This window comes from Daphnia pulex, chromosome 4, assembly GCF_021134715.1.
Source record: "Daphnia pulex isolate KAP4 chromosome 4, ASM2113471v1".
NCBI lineage: Eukaryota > Metazoa > Arthropoda > Branchiopoda > Diplostraca > Daphniidae > Daphnia > Daphnia pulex.
Window position 1 is genome coordinate 6,068,606 of NC_060020.1, and position 20,201 is coordinate 6,088,806.

Sequence of the window (20,201 nt, forward strand, 5' to 3'; positions counted from 1 at the left end):
TTTGTTAACCCATATTATTCGAATAATCGAATTCAATATGAATTCAATATTATTTTACATAATAGTATTTTTTTTAGTTAATTAAATAACACATCGTCGATTCAGTTACAATAAATCAAATATTGGCGCGCCTACGCCATCTAGCCGTCGATATTCCAACCATGCATCGCGTCTTGTTGCAATGTTGCATGGCCGACGTTAAAGTTTACTTTTCGTCGAAGTCAAACAAGCTTCATTCATGTTTACGTTTTGATATTGAATTAATGGTGAGCGATGAATCTCTGTTGTTGATGAGTAAAACTCGGAATCTAAACACCAGCAGAATCTCGTCATGGAATGTGAATCCAAGTACTTCTAAAATGCCAGAAAATTCTCGGGGAAAAAGATGGAGAGCGACTAGGCTCTGCCGTTTACTGTCAGCGGCCAAAGTGGGCCTGAATTTCAGTATCTTTGCAGCCCTTCTCATGGTAATCTCTGCGTCGACAACTATCAGTGCAATTCACAGTTGTAACAGAGGAAGATTTGTGGTGAATTCTACTTGGGGTGCAATCACCAATGGTCCTGAAAACTATCGGGAAGACAGTTATTGTGTTTGGCTTATTGAAGGTATTTGCTGTTGTTCTTCAAAACATCTTATGTTCTGATTTTAAGAGTAATTTTCTTCCACAGCCCAGCAGCCAGGACAATACATTACACTCACATTCCATAGCCTGCAGACTGAGTGTGCATATGATCATGTTTTCGTCTATGACGGGGACTCTGTCCTCTCTCCAATGAAAGGCAGCTTTAGTGGACGTGGGCTGCCTCCACCTGTCATTGCCAAATCTGGCTCAGTAAGCATCTTGATAAAACCCATGTCTTAAAGAACACTTTTAGTAACAAAAATGTTTCCTTTGCAGATGGTAGTTTTATTGTACAGCGATACAAACTATGTTTTGGAAGGTTTCTCTGCTGAATACTCAGTGACAGATTGCCCTCTCAACTGTTCCAATCATGGGCATTGTGTCAATTACTCTTGTGTGTGTGAAGCTGCTTTTGTTGGGGAATCATGTGAATTTGAAGCATGCCCAGATCAATGTGGTTTTACGGAAAGCAGGGGCTGGTGCGAGAAGATAGACGGTGTTTACCAGTGTGTGTGCAATCAAGGCTACATTGGACTCGATTGTGGCCTGGATACAAAATCATCCCTCGGAAATTCTTGGCATCTTCTTGGTCGCGGAAGCCAAGCGATGCAAAGAACAGCTCACGGGGGTGTCTACCTCAGAAATTTGAACAAGTTTATTGTGTTTGGCGGTTTCGATTTAAATGTTCCGCTAGGGGATCTACTATCATTCGATATGAGTTCATCAAAGTGGAGCAACTTAAGCTCTCTAGCCCAAAATAATGAGAGTCGAGTTAATGTATCGGAATCCATTCAAAATGATGAGCCACTACTGGAGGTGACTGCACCCAAGGCTCGATACGGTCACGCCATGGGGGCCTTGGAAGATGGATTCGTTCTGTATGGAGGGCAATTTGCCGATGGAAGTCTGTCAGACGATTTTTTCTATTTCGATGCTTCCAAAAACGAATGGACACTTTTAGCTGGCCAAAGTCAAGTACGGCCACCTCCTCTAACTCGACATACTCTTTGTGTGGTGAACGATTCGTTGATTTATATCTTCGGTGGGAGCATGGCCAATGGGGAATTCTCTTCCAAACTGTTCCGTGTTCAGGTGAACATTTCTGGTAAGTCATTCTTTTAATTTTATTTAATCAATTAGCTGCTAATTTGTTTTTCAAAAACAGAACTAGGCAACGAGGAATGGGAGGAAGTAGAACCAAGAGGAGGCAAACAACATGATATTCGTCTAGTCGGCCACAGTATGGTGTACCACCTCGAAAGCCACTCGCTTATTGTTTACGGTGGAATCTTGGCGGATGCTGCTCGCTTCTCAAAACTGAGCGATCGTCTTTTCATCTTCAACTTGGAAGAGTTACATTGGACCGAGTTGTTATACCCACGCGGAACTTTGCCCGACCTCCACATCCCACTTGAGCGAGCCTTTCATGGCGCCGTTCTAATGGGTTCTTACATGATCGTCTTCGGCGGATATACTCACAAACACAATCGCGAAGAAATCTGCTATGATTCAGGTACACTGTCTTTCTTATTGATGTACATGTGAAGATTGATTTCATCGCTCCTTTTTTTTAAAATTAGGTTTGTATTTTTACCATTTGGGCTGTCACACCTGGGTTAGCCACCATGTGCTGGACCACGGAAACGACGGAATGGGAAAGGATCTATTGACTCCCAAAGGGGTTTTCAGTTTCGCCGCTGCCGTGAAAGACGAAAATGTTTTCCTCATCTTTGGCGGCTACCGTGGCTCGGTCTCTGGTGACATGTTAGCATATGTCGTGCCTTTGGAAATGGTTGGAAGTCGAAGCGGTCAGTCCAGCAGCTCAAACTGTCAGCGTCACCCATCACAGTTGAGCTGCACTGCCAATCCCGAGTGCGGATGGTGCCCAGCCGATGGAGTCTGCTACCAACGGACATCAGGTGCTAATTGTACAAGCAACTTGCAGACGACTCAGTGCCCAGGAATTTGCCCCGCACTGGGTGACTGTTATTCTTGTACCGTGCATGGTAATGCATTGACGGCCAGCAACGGTGACTTTGTGAAACTGGGACAGTGCGCCTGGTGCGTACAGACGGCACGCTGCCACCGACGGGACGACAATATGGGTGTCTGCGGGGCTGGAATGGAAACGCCATCCGGCGTCGTTGGCTGGTGGGGAAGCGAGGGGACAGACATAACAGCGGTGGATGAATGTCGAACACGGGATTTCCGACCTGGCCTCACTTATCTACTCTACGAACATCCGGCTAACTTCTCCCAACCGGACGAGGTCGGCATTGTTAATTCAACGCTGGCAAATTTCCAGCCGCAGTCCAGACTTTATTCGCAGCAACGTGATCATGCAACTTCTGCCGGAGGAAGTGGGGGAGGCACTATGGTGGCTCGTATGCTCGGTTTCATTCACCCGCTGGCTAACAAGGCTCGGCCATTGAACGATTATCAACAAGAATTCAAAAGTAATCGGCTCTTAGTTTTGCCGAGATAAATATTTTCTAACATTTTCTTCTTTTCACAGTCATGATGGATTCTTCATACGCATCGTCAATTTTGCGCATTTCTTTGGATGAGTCGACCGAGCGGCTAGAAGTTGTAGCTTCCATGACCGTTAACGATACAAATACCAGTCGGGTGGAAGCTGTTCGACCCGACAAGACTCCCATTTTCCCCGATCCCAGTCGAGGTCGCAAATACATGATGGAATTCACGGCAAATCGTTCCCTGGTCGGTATGACAGGTTCTGATGATCATCACATCGACACCCAACGCGAGATCTCTCGAATGCAGCTCGTCTGGAATGGAAAATCGAATTATAGAAAGGTAAACCAGGATTTTCAAAGGATTCGACTCAGGGCTCATCATAAACTCACGAGGGTACGATAACATTGTTTTGTTTGTTTAGATGTTTACGTTCGAGTACGTGGAACCCTACAGCAATGGTTCTTGCCATCTATACACAAATTGTATGCAATGCCTCTCGGATTCATTGTGCGGTTGGTGTGAGCCCAGCCGGAACTGTCTGTCGAGAATTGGATCCAACAGTACAAAATCTGGTGAGCTGTCGGAATGTTATTTGGATGCTGGAAACACGACAACGGCATTCCTCACCCTCAATCCGCCGCAATGCATCAATTGTTCGAACCACATTTCCTGCCATCAATGCGTCACCGACGACTCGTGCGAGTGGCTCGTTGACGAAGCCTATTGCACCCGACGCGGAAGGTAATTCAATGTTTCATGATGCGGTTTATTTTGTTGCCGTTGCTCATTGTTTGCCACATAGGTTTGCTGGTGCTGTTCAAACGACTGGGGAGTGTCCGATGCCTTGCAATGAACGACGCGGATGCTCTTCATGTCTAGGCGAACCGGGTCGATGCACTTGGTGTGAAGAGACGCAAACATGCTTTGTTTTCTCCAGTTATATTGGTAAAATTGACAGATTTGCTTTTCAATTATTCACTTCTTTTGATCAAAAACCAATTTTCCTTGCAGTGGTTTATCAATTTGGGATGTGTCGAGAATGGGTCGATGTCGAGCCGCAATCACACGTGGAGGGAGGAATCCTATCAGGACGGCCGTCTTTGCGAGGCGATCTTGGTGGCCTTCCAGATACATTGGTCATGATGGGAACGGGGAAGTCTTTATCGTCCGTCAACGGCAGCCGTAATGGCATTAGCGCAGGGCGTTGCAAATCGTGCGAAAGAAAACAAAGCTGCTCCAATTGTTTGATTGACCTAGGATGCGGTTGGTGCTATTATAGTAATAATCCAATGATCGGCGTGTGCAAACCGGGAGATTTCCATTCGCCCGCTGCCGGTAAAATCGAATTGTAAAAATTTGAAATCATCAAATAATAATCATATCTTGAACTCAGGTAATTGCTCGGTTTTGTTGGGCGACACACCATCGCCGCCATCTTCATCTATGACTTCACATGATCCTGGTCATTCTGTTTGGAGTTGGGCATATGCTCAGTGTCCCGACGTGGACGAATGCTCCTTGGGTCAACACGATTGCCATCCTGATGCAGCCTGTCTCAACACTCCTGGATCCTACCTTTGTGCATGCAAGAAAGGCTACATCGGTGACGGAAAGACGTTTTGTGAACGCACCTGCTTCGAAGATTGCGTCCACGGCCGTTGCTCTGGTCCACCTGATTTCCAGTGCGAATGCGAGCTAGGCTGGACTGGTCCCGATTGTCAGGAAGACTGTGGGTGCTTTGGGCATTCGACTTGCTATCAAGGAGTTGGAACATGTGATCATTGTCAGGATTTGACCGATGGTAAGATGGTGAATTCGTAAGAAAATTTAGTCATCCGTGACCTAACCAATTATGTGTCCATTGCAGGACTGAGCTGCGAGTTGTGTCGGGCTGGTAGCTACGGAAACGCTACTACTTCAGAGGGCTGTCAGCTCTGCCAGTGGTAAATAAATGAATAGATTATTTTAAAAAATGACAAATGAAAATTAAATCAATTCCGTGCATTACAGTAACGGTCATGCTAATGTGACTGCTGGAATCTGTAATCCAGCAACGGGTCAATGTTACTGTCAAGACGAGACAGAAGGAAACAAATGCGAATCTTGCAAACCTGGTTACTACGGTGATCCGCGGCATGGCGGAACATGCTACCGACAGTGTTCTTCTCGTGGAATCCTATCCGCAATCACCAATGGAAGCCTGGGCAGTTACTCGGCACCGGATAGAATCTATCGCCATTCGAAGAACGAACTGGATGTCCAAGATTGCGTTTGGGTGCTGAATACCCACAACTCCGTTAGAGGAATATCGGGTGGATTAGGAGGAGAAGGACCCAAACCAAAGGAAGCCATCATTCAACTAACAATCCATCAAGGAGCCCGTATTTTATGCCCTACCAACTACGTCTACGTTTACGACGGTCTGCCCGATTTCATGTCATTGGAAAATGGCTGGACGCGGCAAAATCATTTGCTTGGTGCATACTGTTCCCCACAAACCGTTTTCCCGCTTAATGTCCACGCCCATTCAGGCATTATGACCATTTTCTATCGGCGGAACGACATCAAACAGGGGTACGTGATTTTCATTCCCATTTGGGTTGGTTTCATCTCTATCAACTGTTTGCTTTTATTTTAGGTTCAATGCCACTTTCACCGTACTTTCCTGCCCCGATAACTGTCCGTCACCCCGAAAATGTATTGCCGGGAAATGCAGTTGTCCATCTGGCTGGGTCGGAACAGATTGCGAGGGTCAAGTTTGCCCCAACGATTGCTTCTCACAACTGGGCCATGGAAAGTGTGACATGAGCGCCGGCCGTTGTTTGTGTCAAAAAGGCTACGCCAGCGCCGATTGCAGCCAAGCCCGTCGTCGATCCTCCATCGTCAGCACGGAACTTATTGATCCTCAAAAGCTTACGGAAGGCATGGAACATTTGAAAACAGTCCTCCCACGATTAGGCCACAGTTTAGCCGTCGACCACCGTGGTTCACTCTGGCTCTTTGGCGGATATTCCATGTCACGCGGACCACTGAACGATATTCGCGAGTTTGAAACTAAGAATCTCACTTGGCTTCAGGTGACTGTTCACATCCAGCCGGGTGTAGGAGGCGGAGAGTCATCATTGCCACCCGAACGCTATTTCCACGCAGCCGAATATGTCAATTCGCAGCGAAGCCTTTATGTTTATGGCGGCATGGGTCATCGTGACCGTGCATCCAGCGCTTTCCTTTCTGATTTCTGGAAATTTGACATCAATTCGAGACGCTGGATGGAGATCGGAACTCGAGGTCTTGTCCCACCGCTAGCAGGACACACTTTGTCATTGAGGCACGATGGTGAACATCAGACGTTGCTATTGGTCGGCGGATTCAGTCCGGAATATGGTTTCATGGAAAAAGTGATGGAATTCAGCCCTGAAAATGGAACCTGGACCGTGCTTAATACAACGGGAACACCACCCATTGGTAAATTAAATTCATCATAAATATGTTCAAGGATTTTATCAATTGTTTGTGTTATTATCTGTTTGAAGGAATTTATGGCCATAGCGCAGTGTTCCACGTTTCGACTCGGAGTCTCTACGTTTACGGTGGAATGTTGTACAAGGTGGATAAAGTTGTGCCATCCAATGAATTGTACGCGCTCCATTTCCCCAGTCGCCGCTGGTCGTTGCTGACGGTCGATCGTGACTCGAATCCACCCGAGTTATCGATGCCCCGTTCCCGTTATCTTCACGCAGCCGTCTCCACCGAAGACTACATGCTCATCATTGGCGGGCAGACCGAGCCGACCAACAGCTCTGACACGCTGATGGCCTACTCTTATGCCTGCAATACGTGGATCAATCTCGCCCAGCAGAGGAACAACGCTGCAGAGTTGATTGGCAGCCCTTTGGCGCCTGCCGTTGGTTTGGCCGCAACTAGACATCCGGCCAGCGGGTCAGTTTACATAATGGGTGGAATGTGGGCGGGTTCAGCTCAAGGAACGTTGATTAAACTCGAGGTACCCGACGATCTCTGCGCACTTTGGAGTAACAGTAAACTGAAATGTAAAGCCACGGCCGGCTGCTCCTACTGCGCCGTTTACGAGCCGTCCGGATTGAATGCCACGTTCTGTTATTCGACGTCAAAGATATCACCCGAGCGTTGCACTCAACCTCAGGGTGTTCTCGAGTTTTCCAAAGGAGCAGTGTGCGGTCCGGAGCGTGTAGCCAGCCGTGATTGCTATCAGCACGCTTCCTGTAGCGAATGTCTCGGTGAATGGCCAATCTATCGCGGACTGCCGCAATCTTGCCAATGGTGCACCAACTGCAAATCGGGCCGTTGTGTTCCATATGGCGCCGACTGTCAGGAAGAGAATCGCTGTGAAGTCAAACAACGTGACACGGTTGACGCTGCCCAATGTCATGAACGATCCTGTCCAGCTTCCGATTGTGATAAATGTCGCGATTTGGGACGATGCATGTGGACACGCCAGGTAAGGAAGGAAATGACCAATGTTTTTAAAGAAATCGTATTTAATTGAGGACTTGATTTTCGTAGGTGCTTCGGACTAGTGAATTAAGTCGCAAGTTGCACACTCTTCCCATCTACGAATGGAATTGTGTTGGTCGGAACATCAAAGACAGCTCTTCCTTTTTGGTTGTTGTTATACCACCCCATCCGTGCCCATCTCGTTGCTATCAAAACAACGGCTGCAGTGAATGTCTGGAATCACCTGGTGGCGAAGGAGGATGGCATGAATGTCGATGGTCCACTGCACTTGGCCAGTGCGTGGCCCCCAGTTACCAATCGTTGCAGTGCGTCGGGGGCATGTGTGGTGCAATTTTACAGGGATCCGCCAAAACGGCTTGTCCCAGACCTTGTTCCCAGTTCACGCAATGCTCCACTTGTCACACTCAACCTCATTGTGGCTGGTGTTCTCTGGATTCGGCGCCAGTGGGAGGCATCGGGATATGTAGCCGTGGTACCCTAGAAGGTCCGCTGGACGGTTCGTGTTCATCGCTGGATTACACACGCCTTCTAGATCGATTAAACTTGACGGCCATTCAACAACACCGTAAACCATCACAAGGCAAATTAGCGTCAGCCTCTTCGCTTCTAGAAAAAGCGACCACTTGGAATTACCAAAGTTGTCCTGCCGAAAACGAATGTCTCAATGGCCATCATTCCTGCGATCCCCGTTCAGAACGATGCCTCGATCGACCCGACGGATTCGAGTGTCTGTGCTCTGATGGTTACGTCTCCGAGGGTCACATTTGCCGACCAGTGTGTTCTCAGGTAAAATCAGAATTCTACAAGAAATAATTGGAATTTTATTAATTCTTTGTGTGTTGGCTTGTTCAACAGGGATGCGTTCATGGAGATTGCTTGGAGCCGAACGTCTGTCGATGCCATTTTGGTTTCGTTGGAGCCAACTGCAGTATCCAATGCAAGTGCAATGGGCACTCAGAATGCGCTGGACCCGAGCCCGATCAGTTAGATGTTTGTCTTGATTGCCTCAATAACACAATGGGCCCACAGTGCACGCGATGTCGACCGCTCTTTGTCGGTGATCCTCGCAACAACGGCCAATGCATTTCTTGCCTGGAGTACTGCAATGGACACACGCCCGTTTGCCACGGGCATAACTTGTCACTGTCTAATCTTCCCCTTCAGACCACCAACGAATTGCTGCTCTTACAAACAGTTGGTTGGAGCAAAACCGCTGAAGCTGCTTGGGTGCGTTTGATCGGCGAGGGCCCGAAGACGCAGGCCGTTTGCTATAGCTGTTCCAATTCGACCATGGGAGAGAAATGCGAAGAGTGTATCCCCGGCAATTTCCGAGGTGTCGAAGACCGCCGGAAGCCGTGCCGCTCGTGTGAGTGTCACGGTCACGGTGACATGTGTCATCCAGTGACGGGGGAGTCGTGTAACTGCCAAAACAATACCGAATCGGATCCTCAATGTCGGACTGGCACGTCCTTCGCTAGTTTAGGTCTTCCCGGAAGAGCTTTATCCGGTGGTTCATCGGGCTTACTTCCGGCTCCCATTCCCTGCTGGTCCTTGCAGTGCGACAAATGCAAAGAGTATTACCTGGGCACCCCAACGCAAGGGCATCAATGCTACCGGCAAATGTCAGTGGACACGGAATATTGTTTGGATCCTGAAACGCAGGAGGAATGCAATCGGAAACCGACTCCGCTTTACCCCCGACGCCCCGTATTTTTCGCCATTCAACCCAAGTTCCTAAACGTTGATATCCGGTTGCTGGTGGATGTCGCCCAGGGTGGCGTTGACTTGTTCTTCGCACCACGTGACGACATGTTTATCGTCCGTCAAGATCCTATGCATCCTGGTGGCCACCGTGTCGAATTGGATCCTAAATACATCATCATCACTGGTAAATTCCATTCTCGTAGTGAACGTCGAGTAAAAATTAATGAATTTGTTTTTAAATTGGCATTAGGTTCCCTCGCTTTTGATCAAGGTGGCCAACCTTTGGTTCAGCATCCCAATACATCCATTCCAGTGGAGCGATTGGTGAACAATACGTCGGACCGATACACATTGTCCTACCACATTGTAGAGAAGGTGGCCAGTGGTTTGACCACTTTCTTGACGGTGACGGATCCGTTTAGTGTCGTTGTTGTTCGAGGACTTCAAAATCGACTCATTTTGACTCTGCCGCAAGACCGGCACGATCTCCGCTCGACGCGCTTCTACATCCTCATTCAGGGAGCGGGGAGTCCGTCGTTAGATGCCACATTGGGCTCTCTCTTCTTTCGTCAAGATCAACCGCGCATCGACCTTTTCGTCTTCTTCTCAGTGTTTTTCTCCTGTTTCTTTCTCTTCCTGGCTGTCTCGGTTGTAGCGTGGAAGGCCAAGCAAGCTATCGAGGGTCGGCGTGCCCGGGAAAGGCAAGCTGTTGAGATGGAGCACATGGCGCGGCGTCCGTTTGCCACCGTTTCTGTCTACCTCGAAGCTACTTTACGCGGGCAAACGGGTTTGCGTGACGGTAAACGTGTCGGGCAAAATGTTGGACTCCAAGTTCACCACACAACGCTGACAGCTCAATTGTGTTCGCCTCTGAGGTGGAAAAGGAGAAGCGCATCGCGCCCGGATCCCCATCACTCACAGTTGCATCATCAATTCCACGGGGCCAGCATTCTACCCGACCAAGACGCTGTCGGACGTTTAGCTGGATCCAATGGAGGACTCCAACCTCGCCATATAGACATCCGTCCGTTGGCTGTTGAACCGACAGCTGACGGCGTTGCTGCCATTGCCACACTAATCGTTCAACTCCCAGGTGGAAGACTTGCACGAACTCAGCTGACTTTGGCATCCGCTTTGGTTCTTCCTCCGCGAAATCGATCGAATTACCCAACTACGGAATTTTAAAAAGATGAGTTTTTTTTTCTTTTTTTTTTAAATTATGACTTAATCATCGTCTACTCATTAATCACTCGACACTTGTTTATATTTGAATCCCTTTCTAATCTTTTCTTCTTGTATTATCGCCGTTACTTGACGCGTTCCGTGTTTTTCTCCTCTTTGTTCTTTGTATTTTTGTAATCCTCCCGGCAAGTGAGCTATTTAAGGCTTACTCGTCTGCTCATTTTCTTGTGCAAATTGCAATCCACGCAGCTGTTTCCATTTCCTCCTGTAAAACATGACGAATTTTTCTTTTTTTTTTTTAACCAATCCATGTGATACATCACGGGCCATATGATATTGTACTGCTGATTAGGCACAATAAGTTCCTCCGTTTTGCAAGTGTACCACCGTTCTGTTGCGACCGACCGTTTAATGTCATACTTTTCCCCCTTTTTCTATTTTTTTATGAAAAACCTTACAAACAAAAAAAACAAAATACAAATTCGAAAAAAATACAAAAGTGTATATATTCAAAAAATGTGAATAAATACATTTTTTCTGTCCGAATACTAGAACAAGAAACATTTAAAATAACGCGATCGCCACCGACATTTTGCAGGAAAGGGGGGAGAGGAATGGGTTCATTTTATTCATTACGATCGACCGCTGTGTTGTCATAAGCGTAAATTTCTTTGGTTTTTGCCTCTGGATTGGCCGATGTTGCAGCAACCTCCTGGACACCGTTGGACGCCTTCGTTACGGTAGAAGGCGTGTAGAACCACCAAGACAGTGTGGCGAACAAAAATGTGAACCCTTTAACGACCAGCGCTAACCCAACCATCGCTCTAATAAAGTAACGTAAATAATGTCAACTTGTTTACCTTGTATAACTTTTCATATAAATATAATGAATACCTGCTAAATGAATAATTGTTGTAAATTAAACAGGAACCGCTATTGTCAGAGTTGTCACCACATTCGTTGTTGGTATGCGACCACAACACGCAGGAACTGTCTATGAATAATCCGAAGATCATGGGACCTGGAATAGCACCTAACAGCCTCCAAATAATCATCTGGGTTCCTAATGCGAACGCTCTTCTATTGTATGGCACACTCCTGCCAAAGAACGTCAGGTTAGTCGTTATCTTCATTAAAAATTTGTTACCGCAATTTTTTACCTTAAAGTTGCTGATAAAATCGGCATGCTATTCATGAAAACAAGAGCCAGAAAGAGGAATAATAATATCGTGAACAGGTAGAGCTGGTGATTGCATTTGGCAGAAGTACACGTTTGACGCGCCGCCATGACGTCAATTTCCGCTCCACCCATGACCTTCATTCTTTTATATTCTGGCGAAGTTATACACGAGCAATTGGAATAAACCTAGGTACGTGACGATTTGAATTATTACTCAAAAGTACTTCTTTTACGACACGTATGTAACATGAAACTTTACCGCAAAGGATTTCGATCCGTTGACTAAAGTTTCATGAGACGACGTGCAGCCAGCATGGCAAGGAGAGTAGTAAAGAATGTTGTCGATACCACAAATAGGATCGTAGGTATCTAATGAGCACGAACATTTAGCGTTGCAGTCGGAGACGATTTTTAATTCATGCTTTCCGCTATCAAAACAATTTTGATTTGTTAATTTTATTGGGCTGTTGTTAATGCAAATGTAGGTTTACCTGTATGGAATGGTTACTCCAGCAAAATCTTGATTGGGGCAATAGACCTGTAACAAGACGGTTTATAGCGATTACCATACACAGAGGTGAATTGATTCCAAAATATCACGGCATACCATGAAAGCCAAAGAGAAGATGAAGCTCAGAGATACCAAGAAACATGACATCTTTAAAATCGTCCGTGGTCGCATGCGGTAATGTTTGATTAGATAACCTCCAGAATAGGAAGCTCCACACCCGCATGGAATCACCAGTCCACCTATTCAATCGGATGATTATTGGTATTTGTTCCTTTAAATAATCAGCATCGATTTTTCAGAGAGAGAAATAAAGCAAATACCAACGATGATGGCAGCCATAGCAGGTGATAATGAAAATTGACTTTCGATAATCTGAATAATTACGATTATATTATTATTATAGATAATTGTGATTACGTCTAACTTAATTATGTTTTACCTTCGGTAGGAAAGCCCCAAAGCCTGCAAGGAGCATTGCCTCGCACGACTGTTCGAGGCAAATGAATAAAAACGTCCAGCGTGTAGCTAATTCTTTAATGGCCAAAGGTAATTCTCGCAAGCTCTGGCCAACACTAATTGCTCCATCTGATTAAACAATTAACTCTCTTTAGTTTTTCGTCATGGCCGGCCACTCTTCACTTTTCAATTACCTGGTGTAGTCGATTTGGAATCGTTTTTGGAATCGTAATCGTCATCATCCTCAGGGTCTTCCGTTTTAGAATGTTCTGCTTCTTTGGCTGCAGCGAGTGCTTTCGCACCTGTAGAAAGTTATGGCACAAAAGGCAGAAAGAAACTATGTGGTCAACAAAGCGCCGAGAATTGTTGTAGCATTGGATGAAGTCACCAAGTAATTCGCCAGGGAAAGCCAAAAGTGGAATGGCGGCTATGCAAAGCAACGTTCCGGCGATGACGAAACCGAGCCACCAGGCACCGATCCAACCGCTGCTACCCGGAGCCATCCCCACTCTTTTTGGGAAAAAAGGATGATTTGTTTGTTAAAATAGCGATTACGAGTTGAGTAAGAATTCAACAACAACAACTAAAAAACCCACTCGTTGGCTGAGATCGTGTCGAAGTCGACGTAAAGACGAAGTAGTTGCCCGCCAGCAATGTAGCCCAGAGCAGGGCCAAGCATTGTACTTCCGTAAAAAATCCCTGCCATATTATTTACAAGTTATTAGATATTACGCAATATGGGACTCAGTGTTGGAATTTAGGAAATCTTAATCACCGCTGTAGATCGGCTGCATTTTGTGACTGACCTAAAGGTAAACGACAAATATTAAATGCAATCACTTACTTTTCTTGTAATTTTTCAAAATTAACTGACATTCTCGTCTATGAAAGCTGTTCCGAGCGTGTATAACGGAGCTCCACCTGCACCCATGATGAGTTGCGCTACTAGAAACACGTACTTGAACTTTTGCAACGCCCATCCACCCGTTAGACCTGCTGTTAATTGATCTGATGTCGAGCAACTGGCGTTCATCGACGGAACGGATAGTGAGCAGGTATTGATGACTTGTTCCTTCACGGAAGCCTGCGTATGCAACAAGTGGTAAGTCCAAATTCGTATCTTTTGGCAATTTTTTTGCGGGAAAAACCTGGTAGAGCCCAGATGTTAAGTGGGGTGTAGCAAAGACGAACGACCCTATTCCTAATAGTAACACACCATAGCCGACCCAATGAGGCTTGCACGCTCCTTTGCGACCTCCTAGATAGGACACTGGTAGAACCTAAAGGTGATTTTATAACTAAGCGTTTAAAACAACAGCAACTTGTCTTGTGTTTGAACTTGCTGTTAAAAATGACGCGATGTCGTAGCATCCTATAATCATCCCACTGTCCGTTGAAGTGAGGTCGTACCGCCGCTAAACATAAAAGGAAACTGTCTTTGAACTTGTGATACAGCGAGATTGAACTCATTACAACCATTTACCTCTATCGTGCTGACGCAAACGTTGAGAAGACCATTGATCAAAAAACCTGTTTGAAAAGTAATCCGTACACTTAGAGTAAATGTGTCACACAGCAGTAGAAGGTTATTTTATAATTGCGGTTCAACGGTCCAAATATTTCAAGGACTTTAAATATTTATACTGCGTCGACCGAGGATTCCTCTAAAATTAGAAATTTGGAAGCTGTTTGTTTTTGCTTGACTACCGAAGCACATCCATCTTTGAAGTCGTTGTTTATTTTGGAAAAGAACAGACGAATAGGCAATTCATCACTACTTTCCCAAAAGATAACATTTCACCTCGTTCCTTTTCAACTTTTAACGGCAAGGGTGGAAAACTAGGAAAGGCTACACTACGGTACACGAAGTTGTTATTTGATTTAGCGGACTTACTTTGAAATCCTCCGGCCCAGCAGATCCAGAATAAAAACGACTTGGATGTAGATAGCCGCTGTAAGAATTTGGGTTTCCAGCAATACCATCCACATTGTCCTCCGCCGTCGTCGAAATCCGCAGTCGACGCTGGATCCGAGGATTTGGCATTGGTGACGGTATTTGCCATTTCCATGGTTCCTGCCAACTCCTCGTTCACTGCAGAATCGTGAGCCACCGTTTTGTCCAAGGTGCGAAAGAGAGATGACTAGTGTGCAGAGGGAAAGTGGCCACGTACTAAGCCTCACGCAAATTCGTCACGAAATGAGCAGACGAGTTTGATTCGGCAGTGTGGGTCTCCCCAAAAGTGAGAGTATAACTTGCGACTTGCTCAGCAACTACCACCAGCAGTACTGCCGACCTACTTGCTACTTTCTCCTTCCATTTTACGTTCGCACAGTTTTCACTCACGAACACAATCAGGGCGAGACAGCAGAGGGCAATTGTCGTTGGCGGAATGAGAAGATTTCTTTTTCAAGTCTGCAACCTCCTTGCTTATTCCGACAACAACAACATGGGACTTGGTGGGGAAGCACGATCGGCTGTGCCACACAAAAGGAATCGTCAAAGCTCAAGAACAGATGGACAAAGTCTACACTATACAGTCTAATAATGATCTATGCTAGAGTAAAAAACTGGTTGTGGTTGTCCTGCCATGCAACAGGTAGTGAAGTTAAAAAAAAAAAAAGTGAGGCTTTTCCATTTCACAATCGCTACACGACATACCCACGTCGTCGCCCAGGAGGGGCGGGCCTAAAAAAAGAATCTCCCTCCCAAAAGAGAAGGGCCCGTGACGTCGTGGTGCAATTCCCTTATTCACGTTGCGTGATTGATTTTAAGGTAGTCTGCGAAACACGCAGGCGCACTACGCACACACATTCACTCAGCCCTAACTCATTTTTTGCAACTCAACCACATCATCACAGCCATCATTAAAGGCGTCGTCGCGTTGACCAACTTAGAGGGGGGAAACAAGGAATTAATAAGGCACGTATCATTCACGACGAGTATAGGCCCGAAACCGGAATTATCAGAATACTATATAATCATATTGTCGCACACGTATACGAAAAGGTAGGTCGATCACGTCAAGGATTCGAATTCCACTGTTTATCCGCCAGAATGGAAGTTATCCATTATACCTGCGACTGGAACATCTTTCCGTCAGTTCGAGGAAGAGTGGGGGGAAAGGTTCGTGAAGGCCACGTTTGCTGTTTAAAGTGTTGTCGACTGTTATTGTCCTCGTTAGCTATAAAGTATGCGTAGGTTGTTCAAATTTCCTAGACAGGTAGCCCAGTTAGAAAGTACTCAATTTTGCAATAGATTAATCAGCTGATAATTTCAATGTATTCTTCATTAAAAATTGTTGACAGCAGTTTCTTCCTAATCCCAGAAAAAAATAACAGTAACTTTTGCTTTGCAACGGACGTAAAGTGATTTTCTGTATAGATCTAGAGTCCTAAAACCAAATTAATGCTTCCCTTACACATAAACAAACAAAAACAATAAATTCCTTCGCGATCGGTTTAAATGGTGCTAGTTTTGATCCTTCTAAATAGCACTTATAAGACTGTATGGCTGAGTTAGGCAAGAATCAAGGCTCAAAATGAATAGTCTTGATTTTAACAAGTTGACGGGCAGTTTTCCGCCATCCTAATGGTTTCCGGAATTGAAGATTGGGTCTTGGTGCGGGGATGGTCCAACAACGACGGACACTCGATAGTCCCATTTTGAATACTATCCATTTTAGTCAGCAAATCATAGTTGATCCTTTCACTTACTACGGAGTCGCCCCTGTTTTGTTTTTTAAATTGCGAATAATTAAACATACAAAAAAAAAAGGGAAATATTTCAACATACTTGTAGTCTGGGTGCTTGGTGACGAATTCACGAATCCAATGAGCTGTCGTCATCAAATCACCACTTGCTCGTTTTTGGATAAGCCGCAAGTATTGATGTATTGTGCAATGGGTATCGGCATCTACTTCAACAGTCGAGAGGTAGCTGCTAATGAGGGGTAATAGGCCTTGGAACTCTTCGCCCTAAGAAAAATAGATAGATGATTAAGCAAAAATTGTAATGAAAAGAAGATGAGGTAGAGCCACTCGAGCTGAAATTAAAGAAACCTACCTTTCCATTGATTATTTCGCCAATTGTCATCTCTACGCAAATTTGTTCTTGGTCGGCTGTTGATTCAGCATCGGTAGGCGAGCTCTGCGACACTAGATCCTTGCGGAACCAGAATTTTTGATTGAGAATGGCATCGCGCTTCTGGGCTCTTTTCATGTTTTCGTCAACTTTACTAATTGGAATGAGGAAGTTTAGCCCGTAGGTTACAATGACGCGAGTTAACAGGACAATGAAGCAAACATATGCAGCATTCTCGAAGTCGGTTATTTGTGCTTCACAGGGTCGGAATTCAACGCGCCAACCAATGGTGCTCTTTGGCGGCGGGGGCTTGAACCGCATGGTTTGCCAATTGGTTGATTGAAGATTCTGAAAATGTTCCCAGAAAATCATTAGTAAATAATCGAACGACCAAGCTCTTTTATAGCATGTACCTCAAAGTGATCCGAATCTTCCTCATCATTTTGGTTCACTTTTTCACTGAAGAGGGAAACGGGATCACGAATGAAGAGATGGGCAACGTGTTGAGCAAGTAAATGATCGATTCCAGCGTCACGCATTCTCTTGTAAGCCTCTTGATCTATGACCAGGGGTATGTCGTTGTATCTTTAACAGAAATTTGATTATCACAATTTGAAATAATATGAATGCGTCTATGATAAATATACCTTTCTCCTTCAGGAGACAAATACGAATCGATTGAATCATATCGTGATTTGTAGATACGGTATCTGTCTGTCTTTAGCGGCTCTAGACCCCTTTCCTCTCTCGTGCGGCAGTCCACCGAACTGGAAATAATATTCCAGCGACAATCTGTGTCGGCGATATAGCCACGCTGAAGTGGCGAAGCGGCAGTAAGAGCCAACATAATTGGACACATTGGTGTCAGTTGATCGTAAAGTGTACGAGCTTCTTTGATATTGCAGGCTTGAAAAGTCAACTGCAGACAACACTGGCCCATTCCAAAACCCATTGCATCCATGTATATATGGTCTGGCAAAGCAGATTTACCCTTCTCACCGTCATCTCCCAATACAGTCAAATCTTCCGTAAAAGGACTGGGAGTGTTAACGTCCTTGAAAACTGGAAAAGCAATAAATGTTTAAGACAGGAACTAAGTTGATACATCTTTGACTCTTTACTTGGAACATTGATAGCAACTTTTTCTCCTCTTCGTTCACGGATGTTGCGAGTTAGTGTACGAAATCGTGGATGGGCCAAATAAATAGCCTCATCCGGGAAAAATAAAGAACGAGAAGCGCTGTTCACAGGGTCAGGCTTGGCTTCGGGAACGCAAAATCCTTCGCAACCCAAGCGAGGGAATGCGGTAATGGAAAAGATTTGTTCATCTTTTTCCAGCAGAGCACAGACCTATCATATTTTAAAAATAAAAAAGGAGATTAGAAAGTGGACGGCGTGAACTAAATATAAATGAAGATGTAACCTCTTGGCGTCGATTTTTCATATTAGCCTCAACAATGTTGAAATGAGCTAATAGCCCTCCATAGGGTTTGCCAGGTGTACCTTCAATCATGTAACTAGCAAACTCAGGCCTCCACAAGGAGGTAGCCTTCCTAAAGGAGTAAAGAATGATTTAGATAACATCTGCATTTAAAGCTAATGAATACAGCATAACCAATAAAATAAAAACACTTACTCTGGGGTTTCTTTTTCAGTTATTTGAAGAACGGGCAGGAGATCTTGTCCACGAAGACTGAGTTGAGCTTTTTTGGTTTCATGATTAAACTTTACAAGCATGTATTCAATCTAAAAGGAAAATAGGTTCATTAATAGCTGTGAAAGCAAGGTCAGTTGATCAGAAACATACCTCATCACCCCATTTCAGCACATCCCCTTGTCTATCCTTTAGTAAATTGTACAGATTTATAAATTGAGTAATGCCATGTTTTCGAACATGATCTGCTAGCTCTTTGGTTTCAGGCCAACTCAGTGGACTTCCTTCAGATAAGAGACCCATTCTTGTAAGATACCTATGTAAATTAACATTTATTAAATTTTTTTTTGTTTAAAAGTATGTGAAGTAATTAAGTGTGAGTATGCTCTAAAAAATGACAATGTGACATAACATTTTTATGTTATATTGTCATATTATTTTATTTGTATTCTAAAAGAGTAGCCATTATATACCTTTAAAAACACTGATGTTAGCACCAAACAATGTGTTGAATAATCCAAAGGGATTGAGAAAGCTAACTGAAATACACTACAGAGCCGCGATCACTGGGCAATGTTTATAATAATAATTTTTTGGGTAAATCCTGGTTGTATAACACCTTCGTCTGCTGTGCGTCGAAGCAGTTTCTCGGACAGGTTTTATAATGAAGTCTTGGTGATTGGTAAAAGCCTGGGGTGGCACTGGCAATACATGACATTCTGTAACGAACCTGCCAGTCACGATGATCCACGTCCGCAGTAACGATGATCATCTCTCGTGGTAACGTAATCTTATACATCAACAAAACTGGGATAACCTAACAACCAGCTTTAACAAGAATGTACTAGACCGAATAGAATCTTCGATAATAAAACGAGGGCAATGATATTTAAAAAATATCTATTCACGCACGCTATCCAATCCAATCTCAACGCTAACGAAAAACTTATAACGAACCATTATTTTAAATAAATAAATAATCCAATTAGATAAGGTTGAAAAAAGTAAAAAATAAAAGTATATTCACTATATTAGGCTATTCTTCCGGTGATGACAAATTCGATTATCAGGTTTAATTTTGATTGCACGCTTGAGTAACATCATATTTTTTGCACAAGTTTCTCTTTTTGCATTGGCGAAATGCAATTGGCAACTCATTGCGCAACCACATTAAATTTAGAGAAATCGATTGTGATTTTTGTGACATCTTGGACTCTTCTAACTTACGTTGTATACATTTAATGTAGTGATAGTAATACTAAATTGATGAATCTTGAATAATTAAAAGAAGTAATAAGCAAATGGCTTGTGAGATAAGAGACTTGTGTTTATTCTGATTTGTGAATTTATTAAAAGGGCTAGAATTGATTATCTTGTTCACTGTGATAGTCATTTCAAAAACTGAAATTTGTTTATTCAACAATTTAAATACAAGCTTAATTATTCCTAAATAACCAAAAGTTAAATACAAGAGAAAGCGCTAAAAGTTTTTTTTATTGGATTTGACTATTGGAGAACGCACTGTTGATTCCCTAAACACACGCATGAGAAAAGTTTCGTTTCAACAACGCTAGCACTAAATATTTTCATTTCTTGTTCTATATTTTGCTAAATTTTGTTAGGAAAAATTATCGTTAGTTGTCAGGTTACGCTAATTCTGTATTAAAAATGCTAACTAAATGTGAGATTTGCAATTGTTGAGAAATTGGTACTCCTGTTATACGTGTATCGTCGATATATTAGTTTCCCTTCTTCTTATTGCCCCATTCCCCTCTCTTGCCCAGCATACAAGATCTTTTTGCGTTTTCTTCATCGCCCGACTTTCTTCGTAACGACAT

At 44.3% G+C, this 20,201-nt stretch overlaps 3 protein-coding genes and 1 long non-coding RNA gene across 5 annotated transcripts; 2 read left to right on the forward strand and 2 right to left on the reverse strand.

Annotated features, from left to right (window-relative positions):
• The first annotated feature begins 184 nt into the window (after window positions 1-184).
• Window positions 185-10,938, forward strand: LOC124192788 (multiple epidermal growth factor-like domains protein 8). Its single transcript, XM_046586282.1, has 17 exons — window positions 185-606; window positions 670-833; window positions 900-1,728; window positions 1,789-2,136; window positions 2,204-3,079; window positions 3,139-3,440; window positions 3,523-3,842; window positions 3,904-4,046; window positions 4,113-4,436; window positions 4,495-4,902; window positions 4,969-5,044; window positions 5,112-5,675; window positions 5,740-6,566; window positions 6,635-7,578; window positions 7,644-8,381; window positions 8,451-9,483; window positions 9,550-10,938. The coding sequence occupies exons 1-17, from the start codon at window positions 189-191 to the stop codon at window positions 10,482-10,484; spliced, it is 9,249 nt and encodes a 3,082-aa protein (XP_046442238.1). The 5' UTR covers window positions 185-188; the 3' UTR covers window positions 10,485-10,938.
• On the reverse strand, window positions 10,783-14,697 carry LOC124192790 (solute carrier organic anion transporter family member 4A1-like). Of its 2 annotated transcripts, XM_046586283.1 has the most exons (17): window positions 14,523-14,697; window positions 14,112-14,158; window positions 13,972-14,043; window positions 13,777-13,908; window positions 13,503-13,712; window positions 13,404-13,434; window positions 13,225-13,327; window positions 13,017-13,138; window positions 12,823-12,930; window positions 12,612-12,757; window positions 12,493-12,544; window positions 12,269-12,411; window positions 12,153-12,199; window positions 11,921-12,089; window positions 11,642-11,847; window positions 11,376-11,579; window positions 10,783-11,305 (listed from the first exon to the last, which is right to left on the reverse strand). In XM_046586283.1, the coding sequence occupies exons 1-17, from the start codon at window positions 14,695-14,697 to the stop codon at window positions 11,107-11,109; spliced, it is 2,166 nt and encodes a 721-aa protein (XP_046442239.1). In that variant the 3' UTR covers window positions 10,783-11,106. The 2 variants fall into 2 exon arrangements, with proteins under 2 accessions (XP_046442239.1, XP_046442240.1); XM_046586284.1 differs by lacking the exon at window positions 13,404-13,434 and having other exon boundaries at window positions 13,473-13,712; window positions 14,523-14,657.
• LOC124192794 lies at window positions 13,294-17,685 on the forward strand. Its single transcript, XR_006873845.1, has 2 exons — window positions 13,294-13,440; window positions 13,520-17,685. It is a non-coding gene; the product is annotated as an uncharacterized LOC124192794 (long non-coding RNA).
• On the reverse strand, window positions 15,890-19,980 carry LOC124192792 (glutamate--cysteine ligase catalytic subunit-like). The gene is made up of 10 exons (XM_046586287.1): window positions 18,837-19,980; window positions 18,517-18,679; window positions 18,346-18,455; window positions 18,133-18,262; window positions 17,831-18,059; window positions 17,357-17,771; window positions 17,123-17,294; window positions 16,692-17,057; window positions 16,422-16,603; window positions 15,890-16,355 (listed from the first exon to the last, which is right to left on the reverse strand). Exons 2-10 carry the CDS (start codon window positions 18,664-18,666, stop codon window positions 16,184-16,186), a joined length of 1,926 nt encoding a protein of 641 aa, XP_046442243.1. The 5' UTR covers window positions 18,667-18,679; window positions 18,837-19,980; the 3' UTR covers window positions 15,890-16,183.
• Between the last annotated feature and the right edge of the window lie 221 nt (window positions 19,981-20,201).